This window comes from Diplotaxodon limnothrissa, linkage group LG22 (assembly GCF_057381915.1).
Source record: "Diplotaxodon limnothrissa isolate DT_005_m linkage group LG22, D_limnothrissa_male_GT1.1, whole genome shotgun sequence".
NCBI lineage: Eukaryota > Metazoa > Chordata > Actinopteri > Cichliformes > Cichlidae > Diplotaxodon > Diplotaxodon limnothrissa.
The window spans coordinates 10,009,090-10,019,877 of record NC_140616.1 but is presented as its reverse complement, the minus strand read 5'-3'; the positions used below and the strand labels follow the sequence as shown (position 1 = coordinate 10,019,877).

At 40.5% G+C, this 10,788-nt stretch overlaps 1 protein-coding gene across 2 annotated transcripts; it reads right to left on the bottom strand.

Moving 5' to 3' along the window:
• Nucleotides 1-2,768: 2,768 nt before the first annotated feature.
• eva1bb (eva-1 homolog Bb (C. elegans)) lies at nt 2,769-8,913 on the bottom strand. 2 transcript variants are annotated; one of them, XM_085346510.1, is made up of 4 exons: nt 8,757-8,913; nt 8,555-8,610; nt 3,941-4,081; nt 2,769-3,328 (listed from the first exon to the last, which is right to left on the bottom strand). In XM_085346510.1, exons 3-4 carry the CDS (start codon nt 4,005-4,007, stop codon nt 2,895-2,897), a joined length of 501 nt encoding a protein of 166 aa, XP_085202636.1. In that variant the 5' UTR covers nt 4,008-4,081; nt 8,555-8,610; nt 8,757-8,913; the 3' UTR covers nt 2,769-2,894. The 2 variants fall into 2 exon arrangements, with proteins under 2 accessions (XP_085202636.1, XP_085202635.1); XM_085346509.1 differs by lacking the exon at nt 8,555-8,610.
• Nucleotides 8,914-10,788: the final 1,875 nt, after the last annotated feature.

Sequence of the window (10,788 nt, the reverse complement as noted above, 5' to 3'; positions counted from 1 at the left end):
CTAAACTTAGGTTGGGCCAGGAGTAATTGACCTGATGATCTTAATGCACGACAAGAAATGTACAATTGAGGAGGTCAGTGAGGTAGCTGGGCGCAATGTTATTCAGGATTTTAAAAGTGAGTAGCAAGATTTTAAACTCAATGCGATATTTGATTGGTAACCAGTGCAGATCAACAAGAGCCGGAGTAATAGGGTCAAATTTTCTAGTGCCAGTAAGAAGGCGAGCCGCAGCATTCTGAACGAGTTGCAGCCTTCGAAGAGAGAAGGCTTGGAGACCACAGTAGAGAGAATTACAATAATCTAACCTGGAGGTCACAAAAGCATGGATAAGTTTTTCCAGGTCCCTGTGTGCTATATAATGCTTAGCTTTAGAAATCTGGCGCAGTTGAAAAAAACCAGATTTAACTACAGATGATACTTGCTTATCGAGCTTAAAGGAGCTATCCAAATAGACACCCAGGTTACGCATAGAATCGGAGAGAGAGTTAGCAAGGGGCCCCAGCAGAGCAACAAGCTGGTCTCGAGGAATATGGCTGTCGAACACCATAACTTTAGTTTTTTTCTCATTTAAAACGAGAGAATTTTCTGCCAGCCAATCTTTAACCTCTCTCAGGCAATCGTACAGGGAGTTCAGTGGTGCTGCCAAATCATCAGTCAGTTGACAATAGATTTGAATGTCATCAACGTAAAAGGATGAAGAAAAGACCTAAATGAGTGCCAGTTGCCAGCTTGTGGAAAGCAGTTTTCCCCCCCATCCTAAAACAATCTCCAGTTCAGGCAGTGCCACTTAAAACATGACAGCTGACAGACACGGGACACAAACTCCCCTGCTGTAGCATAATCGACCTTTTCATGGCGCACGAGAGAAATTCAGCCAGCAAAAAACGAACGGATCTCCTGGGAGTTTACTGGGATCCACTCTGAGACCATCTGCATTGGTAAAACCTACAGTATTTTTGAGCTAAATGGTTTTATTCATACCTCCAAACAGACACGTCTTTACCAGAGAGAAGGTGCTGTTGCTCAAACTGGGAGGCAGGGAAAATGGGCTCGAAAGGTTCCGAATGTCTAAAGACGAGTTCTTTAGAGGTGTGTGAGAAGCTACGTTTTTAGAAGTGACTTTTGGCTGATTTTACTTATAGTTCATTCTCATTAGAATTAACCCAAAAGGATTATCTTCTGATTCATCTTATATATATGTGCATCTTATCCTAAAACACCAGCTATCAGTTCCCTTTAATGCAGTCCCAGGCAGATCAGCCCCCATTTCAACCTTGACCCATCTGATCTCAACAACTCGCATGATGGTGACCCGTAACGACCCATATGATTACTAGTGGGTCAAAAACCCTTGGGACCGTCTCTAAGTCTCCAATAGTCTCAATCAGTTGCTTTACAAGTGAAGAAGCGTCTTAGACTAAACATAAAACATCTTCACAAACCAAGAAGTCCAGATACCTTTAGCTTAAGGATGTAGTCTAACATGACCTGGGATTACTAAGAGCCTGCATAGACTCATCCTATAGTCATGTAAGAATTCAGAAGGTACCACTAAATATATCTATATCTATATATATGTAGTTAATGGGTTCTCAAGACCAACCTGCAGTACCATCATTGCCCACTACAGGGGCCACAGCCTAGCATGAAGCAACCCCAGAGCTGAAAAGCCTGGTAGCCTCTGTGGATTTTCTCCTTTATAATAATCATGAATAGACTGGATTTAATTGTATTTTTCTTACAATCATCTGTCTAGATAACTGAGTTTAAATCAATAAACTCTTCGATGTGTGTGTGCTGTTGGAGTGTTTTGGAGCATTTTAACAGCTTACTGTATGTGACTAATAGTGTGGATGCTGTGGGGTACTGACGATCCCAAAACTGATTGAAGCTTCATAATGTGTGGGAAAATCAGAGGCCTTCTTTTATACTGACTATGTTTTTTTAATCTCCCTTATTTCACATCATTGTGATATGGAAGCTTGTTTCTACCACATAAAGAAATGTTTTTTGCCATCATCATTTTGGGTTTTTATATCAGCTTTGACTTATTAACTTGAAATGTGCAGATAGAGCAAGATCAGCATATCGTTAGCTTCATAGCATAATTGCCTAAGTCATTTGACTAAGTCAATGACTTAGGCACTTATGCTATGAAGCTAACGATATTCTTAACAATTTTTCTTCATTTATTCTTTCTTTCTTTTTAAAAATTGTTTATTCTTCATTTTGGAAAACAGTGACTATAAGACCATTTGTTTATTAAAAAGTGGTTTAGCTTTAATTATTCACATTCCAAAGATGAATACACATGAAGCCAACCTTCCCCCCAAAACAAACACTTGTGCATAAAATCTGTGATAGTCCACATTTATGGAGGCCCAAAGTGTCCGATTTTCCATAATAATAAATTAAAATAATGAAATAAAAAAATTTTTATGAGGAGATACGCAACATGCAACCCCAAACCTCTAAAATAATTTGGTGTGCGTTTGTTTGTTTTTGTAATTTTTCATAATGCCACTACATCTTGACTGAGAAACACTTCAAGCATGAAAAAAAAGCTGATTAAAAATAACTTTTATGAATTTTTAAATGGTTAGCTTGCATACATATTTTCTCTCTTATTATTCATATTTATTTTTGTAATACTGCAATTTATTTAGGGACTTTAAAAATACTAGTATTTTGTTTTGAGTAGAGTGGATTTTCTTCTAAATTTCATTTTACATGATAAAAGTTAAGTTATTGCAAACTCTTTAATCGGTAAATAATATATATATATTTTTAATGTTGCGATTAGTTTGCGTCCATTTTTGTGCCTCCATACAAGGCACGTTTCTCTCCATTGGTTGTCCCTTACAGGTTTTTTAAAAGCTCAGTCCAAGTCTCTCTTAGTGGTAATGAACTCGTCCAATCGTCCCGGTCCCCGTAACCAGGATGTCCGGCTGCCCGTTCCTCCAGATCTCCCTGACGATTCGCTCCCTCTCCTCCAGCCGTCGAGCCTTCTCCAGCTCCTCGGCCGAGGTGAAAACGTTCAGGCTCCTCAGAGTGCCGTTAGACTGGCTGCTGCGGTCACTCAGAGGACCCACTGTCACTTTAGGGATCTCCGTATCCACCGCCCTCTCCTCTCCTACACTCTCCTCCTCTTCTTCCTCATCCTCCTCCTCTTCACTGGACTCCTTGAGCTGTCTCCTCGATGGAGACGGAGGTGGTTTTCTGTGGCGGCGAGCCCTGCAAGTGATGCCGGCCACCAGGAGGCACAGCGCCATGAAAAGCCCGAAGCAGACGCCCATCATGAAGTAGAGGGCAAAGCTCTCTGGATTGGCTGCACAAGAAGAGGGAAGAAAAACGAATTTACTGAAATAAAAGCATTAAAAAGTGGATTTATTAAGCTTTTCTTTATTTTCTGTCATCTCTATACTGTTAGAGTGGTGGATGCTCATATCAAAGACAGCGAAAGTTTCAAATACTCAGATCAGTGTATGTTAAAGTAAACCCTGTGAGCCAAAAACTCAGGTTTCAGACTCTAAACGCTTGATTTTCACCAGATTTTCTACTCTTGGCTCTTTGTGATGTCACTAAGAAGGGATATCCCTAATATGGCCGCCTCAGGCAGAGCGTTATTAAAGCAAACTATTATGGCTCTAGGTGTGAGCACAAAGGCCCCACCCACTGTTGTTAAACCCTTCTGTTTGCACGAGGCAGCCAATCAGAATGAAGTTTAAAGTATAAAGTTAAATAAAGATTTCTTTGAACTGTAACATGCAGAGTTACTCGTGTAGGAGCTTAGAAAGAAATATTCATGTACAGCCTACGTAAAGTCATACAGTGTGGTGTAGCAAGCTGCCTGCGGTTTTATAGATTCATCTAATAACCCCTTGAGGTTGTCCCCAACTCCATGGTGGAAGCCACACTTAAAGCCCTGCTACGATTTTACCTTTGATGTGAGCGTAGGTCGCCATGCTGTTACTCAGCAGCTCCATATCTCTCTTAATTGGCTCCATCTTGGTTCACTGTGGGTTCAGACACGCACCATCTCCTTTTACACGTTTACCTCCTGGATAACCCGAGGCAGATCCTGTCAGAAAAACAAGAAAAACAAATGCTTTCAAAGTCATCTCAAAAGAAAAAAAAGTGTTTTAAGCCTAAAAAATGCATTGCTCCAAAGCACCACCCGTCATTCTTCTGATCTAAATGGGTGTCAGAGGTCAGGAGACATTGTCTTCCTCTGACGACACTCAAGCCAGGCAGAGAGGACGGCAGCGAGAGGTCTGCTGAGACCGATGGGGATGTTTATATTTATGAGAGGGGCGCCTTTCCGGCTACGCAGTTTTTATTTTTTTCCCACAGAAGAAGTGGCATGTCAGGTTTCACATGTTCACTCCAAGAAACTCACACTCGTGATGGGAGACCGGCAGGAAGTGAAAAGGTCGGGTTCACAGAAATGTAGCAGTGAATTTCTAATTTCTGCCTCTTCCCCAAAACAATGGAGCTGAGAGGAGTTGTGTTTGTTTTGCACACAAGGTTTCACAGCAAGTTATTTCATTATTTAATTGGTATTTATATAAAGTAGGAGCATTTCTCTATTGTTAGCTTGTGATAATCTTTTGGCAGGTGTTAGATTTTAGTAAGTCATTAAACTGGATGTAATATTCTTTTGTTTATTATCTGTCATATGCACTCACTGGCCACTTCTTTAAGTACACTTGTTCAATGCTCTATAACATAAATATCTATTATATATCTAAATGGTCAAGATGACCTGCTTAAGTTCAAACTGAGCATCAAAATGTGGAATAATGGTGATGTGAGTGACTTGGAATGTGTCATCATTGTTGGTGCCAGACTGGTCTGAGTTTCTCAGAAAGTGAAAAAGAGAAAGTATGCAGTGAGCAGCAGCTCTGTGGGCCAAGATGTCTTGTTGATGTCTGAGGTCAAAGGAGGCCAGATTGTTTTGAGCTGATAGGAAGGCCACAGTAACTCAAATAACCATTTGTTACACCAACGTATGCAGAAGAGCATCTCTGAATGTTAAAGCAGTTGGGCTACAACAGCAGAAGACACAGATCCACCTTGGCTTGTATCATGGTGCAATGGTGGGGTGGATGTTTCCTTGACGCCTTCCCTTAGTGACCACAATGCACTCATCTTCTCATCGCTGCTTCCAGCAAGACAATGCACCATGTCACAAAACTCATGTTCCCTGTACTTGAATGACCTCCACAGTCAGCAGACTGTGATCCAACACAGCACCTCTGAGATGTGGTGGAACAGGAGATTCTCATCGTGGATGTGCAACCAACAAATCTACAGCAGCTGCGTGATGCTGTCATGTCAGTATGGACCAAAATCTCTGAGAATGTTTCCAGCACCTTATTGAATCTGTGCCACAAAGAATTAATTAAAGTGTACCGTGAGAACACAGAGTACAAACGTGGCAAACACGCCGTTGTCCCTCTTTGCAATGCATTGAGGAAGTAAAGAAGATGCTCACAGCTGCAAAAACTTAAAACTAATTGTTTTAATGGGGGTTAAACAGCCTCAGGGATGCCTACAAAAACATTAAGAAAAATGGCACCTAAATCTCCGGTAGAGACATTCTGTTTTTTGTTAGAGATGTTTAACAAGTATTTCACTGTTAGCAAATTTAATTATCATTCAAGAGAGTAATCACAGTTAAAAAAAAAAAAAAAAAAAAAATATATATATATATATATATATATATATATATATATATATATATATATATATATATATATATATATATATATATTATCCTGAGAACAGCCACGGATGTCAGCACAAAACGACCTGACATTTCCCATACAAAAAAAAGCTTCTCAGAGCGACTGCATCCTTCTGTTATTTGGGTGAATCGACCCTTTAAGAGAGCGAGGGGCTGCATTAGACCGCGGTAGATGGATTTGCTCCGGACCCGTCTCGCAGACGGTCCCACGGTTACAGTAAGGATTGATGTAAACATGATGACTGATACTTCCCACCCCCTCACATTCCCTGTCACTACAAAAACAATTTCCATGGGAGCCAAATGTTTTTCTTTCTCCTGCTCTCTCTCTGGGGAGGACCAAACCGTGCCCCGTTCCAGTTGCTGCTGCTGGGGGTTTGGGTCGCTCTCCCACCCTGATCTTTATCCCAGCGACTTTTGGCAGCCCCAGTGTGCTCTCAAAGGCTTTCTTTAATTTGCTTTTGGGCAAATTAAAGTTGTAGTTGCTTTGTGGCTGGCTCGGGGTCCATTTACTCATGGGAACTGGTGGTTCCCAACCAACACTGCCTTCTGTTTGGGATTTAATCAAAGAAGAAGCGTGACTACTTCTGCACCCTCAATTTGCTGCCCCCAGACCTTAACAACATAAGTGAGCAATTTAGTTTTCAGCTTAGCTCGATTCAAACGATTAAAGACTGACTTTACACCCTGTACTTTTACACAGTTTATCAAGACTGCAGCATTTATCACAGTGCACATATCACCTCATTCTTTCTAAGTTTTTTTTGTTTCCATCCTATAAGAAATAAGCTGGATGAGAAGATCAACACTCACGTGTCTGTGGGCAAAAATATCAAGCAAATCTTAGTTTAGGTTAACTTGAAGGCTGATTTGCGGGGTTAGTATAACTCCATCTGCACAGAGATTTAACATTGAGGTTACATTTTATTTATTTTTTAACTTAAATTTTAAATAAAAACGAGGAAACAGTTATAAAGTGTTATGCAACAGCAGGGAGCAATTTGTCCAGGGATTGGGGGAGGATTTCCTTCAGTGTCTGCTTAGTTATTTTTATTTTTCCGGTGGGGATAAAAGTTCTTTCCATAATCTGATTTTTATCATTGCATCTTGAAACAGTCCACAGCACAAACAACAATCCCAAACTGACTTTCACTATCAGCGCTGGGAAAGTGAGATGACACTGCAGGAGGCCGGATGATCCAGATCCACGCTGTTCCAACTTTTCATGACGCTGCCAAGCAACGCTTAGAACAACAGCTAGAATGAACTTAAATCTTTAAAAATGATCCTTTATTTTTTATCTATTTAAATTATTATTATTATATTATTTTTTATTTTGTTTACCTATTCTTTTAAACTACCATTAATGGAATAAAAACAGAGAAAATCAAAGACTCACAAAATTAAAAAAAATTAATTAAAAAACATCCCCAGGCCTTCCTGCTCAGTTCATGTTTCTACTTTCAGGTCATACAGAATAAAATAGTTAATTTTGTAAATTTGGGGATTTGTAGGTTCTCAGTTGTCCAGGTTGTGTGAGTCTTGAGCACAGGGAGGAGCGTCCCCATGGGGGTGGTCCTGAGGGTTGTTGATCATGTGAGCAAATTTGTGACAAAAGGCGTGGGTCATTACGATCAGACGTTTCAGCTCTTGAGACTAAATGTCTTCACAAACTTAAAAAAGTCCATCTGGTCATTCTAAGAGTCAGAGAGGAGGATTATCCAGGGTATGTACAACAGGCTGTCGATTACAGCTTGCATTCTATAAGCCAGCGAGCTTGAGGTTTCATAGTCAAATTCACAATATGTGGTCGTTTCACCAGTCACTATGTTAACGACTGCAAAAACTTATAGGCTTTTTGTTAGGTCTATCTTTTGGAAGTAACCATGAGAAGACTAAAGGAAAGCTGCCAAAACTCACTTAATTATATATTGAATATGACCTGAAGTGAGTGATTGAGGCCATAAACTTAGTGTTTACAAAGGGCTGTTCTCTGATAGAACTAGAAGTCTTTTTCCAACCACACATTTCCCCCCTGGTGGTCATGAAAAAGAATGCAGTTTTAAGGCACTTTAGTGTTAGCATCACCTTTTAAACCTTCATAGTTTCAACTGTCTGTTTGCTAATCAACACACATCGCATTTGTTCACTTGGCTAGGGTTTTGCAATTTATGTATGAGGTTATTTTTAGGGCAGAGACCTTTTATCTCAACTTCACTTTAATTACAATTTTTTCTTTTTTTCAGTGCAGCATTCAGACTTTGTACGTTTTTTGGAAAAAAGTGCCCTCCATGAACTTTCTCATTTGTTTTAAGAAGGCGACGTTTTTAATACTTAATTATAAGGAGAAATGACACAAAGAGGCGCCTCTTTTTCTGTTTTCTCGATTACAGAATGAAATCGTGTATAAATATTTTTTTCTTCATGGCTCCAGGACTGGCAGTTTGTGGTGAGCTCGAAGCACCACACAAATACCAGAGGGAGGGACACATTTTGTGCAGCCGCAGTCTCGGGCAGACAGATTTAACACCTAACATTTCCAGACGAGTCCAACAACCTCCACGCAAGCATAGCCCGGCAGCTGTTTATGTGAAACCCTGTAAATGCACTCCCGCTCGGCCCTTCCTGCTTAGATAATCCTGTTTAAGTCCAATGAGGAAACTTGAAACTGCTGAAAAAAATCACTTTTTAACAGTAGTCAAAAAAATGAGAAATGAGGTGGAGCTGCTGTCAAAAACATTTAAAGAGAGTGAGATTAAGACTGATGGAAAATACATGTGACAGACTGGGTGACAACATACTCACTGTGCTATAATTTTGGGCATGTTGCAGCTCCTCAGCTTGTAAAAACCTTTAATTGTCTGTGGTGTTGTAAAAAAAAACAGGAGGCCATGCTAATAAACTACTGAGTTGCATGACAGTAGAGCTTTATATTTGTTAAGGGGTGTAATAAAATTTAAAAAATCTTTTTTCCCAGCAAAGATAAAGTTAAATAAAAGTCACTCACCTCAGTCATGCACAGGTTGACAGATTTAAAACTTCCGTATGCAAAACAAAGAATTCAGATCCACGTTTGGAGCCGGTCACTTAGATAAGACTCCCATCTTCTCTCGGGCAGAAAAGCAGCAGCGAGAGGTCGTGGGTCACTCGGCATACGTGACAGCTGAGCAGACGCTGCTGGACTGAAGAGCGAGCAGCTCTCCACTGTGATTCACTCCCTCTCATCCCTCAGAGGGAGGAGGACCAGCCAGTAGTGGTCCACACTTGTGTTTTGGAGGAGGTCTTTCCTTTTCCTGAGAGAAGTGAAAGCCATGCATGCTTCACTGCCATCGAACTCCAAAATAAAAATTCCACACTGCTCAAGTCTTTTATTTTAGCTATTCTATCCTCTCCAGGTATGACCCACACACTCCTGACCAGAGGGAGGTGATCTCTCTCCTGCTGGATGCCCAACACTGAGGTCTGTTCACAGTTAAGCCAGGAGGGTGGAACAGGAAATAGCTAGGTGGCAGCTGTGGGCATGGGGCCACGCTGCTGTGGGGGCTCCTGGATTAATTGAGCTCTTTGTGTTTTAATCTGAGCCTGGAGGGGAGTAAAAAGAGCTCAGAGTGAGGTTTGTGGAGCAGGAGAGGAGACCGATGAATAGATTGATACTTCATGGGGAAATCTGACTTGGACTTTACAAAGCTGGAGCTTTCCACACGACACCAGGAGATACAAATTTTAAAACCTATCAAACAACCGAAACAGGAGGTGCTCATAGTTGATTTGAGCTACACTGCAGTGTCACACAGCCGACACATTGTTAATATAACTGATCAAAAGAGCAAAATAGTTCTTAAACCAGTCCAGTTTGCACCTTTGAACTCAGTCCAGCAGTCCAGAACACCCAATCAACATTACATGCCAGGTTATTGTGCTTTAAGGAAACTATATGGTCACTAAGATTTTTGTAGGGCTGCACTTGAGTAATTGAATAACCATGGGACTGTGGTCGTCAATGTGTGTGTCAAAAATAATCTCCTCTGTCTTTTATTACATTTAAAAACTCATTTCACTTTCGCTGCTTGATTTGAGCAAAACCATACAGGCTTGGAGACCCTTGGAAACCACTGGTTGCTAGGGACAAATAAGGATTCCACAACTGGTTGGCAATTGATTGCCTACAGTTGTTAGGTCAAATGGAAATTCTCCTTGCGTCAGGTTGCTAGCAGTTTCATGGAAGACACCAACTCATCTGTAACCACTCACCAGCTACTTGCAGAGCAGCAGTGAAACTTGAAAAGGTGCGATGCAAACCAGAAATGGAGAACGTTAACCTTCAAAATAAAAGTAAAGCACTATTTTGCTCTGAAGGTCAAGTTTGTGTTGCACTTTTCCAAGTTTCATTACAACTCTGTGAATGTTTGCAGACAAGTTGGCATCTTCCATACAAACTACAGGCAACCACAGCAATCTACAAGCAACAAAACGCAATCACAGGCAGGTCTTTGGTTCAGCACCCTGTTGGCAACCATTTTCAAATCAACTAATACTCAACCACTGGTCTGGGGAATACACACATTTCTTCTTAGCGACTGGAGACTGCAAGGGGGTTGCCAACTGGTCTATAGGCCTGTGTGACTGAGAGCTTTGTCAAAAGGCAAGGCAAGGCAAGGCAAGTTTATTTGTATAGCACAATTCAACAACAAGGTGATTCAAAGTGCTTTACAGAGACATTAGAAACAAGAACAAATAAAAAGCATGATTTAAAATTGAATAAAACAAGCAAATAAACTAACTAACTAATTAACAAACAAACAAACAAACAACAGTATATAAAATCAAAACAGATAAAATCAGAACAGTAGATAAAATCAGTAGTTAAATGTAAGTTTTGAAATTTAAGCTTAAAGTGTGGATTTGGTGCTTTATTCAAATGCAGCTGAGAACAGGTGAGTCTTCAACCTGGATTTAAATAAACTGAGTGTTTCAGCTGATCTGAGGCTTTCTGGGAGTTTGTTCCAGATATAAGGAGCATAAAAGCTGAATGCAGCTTC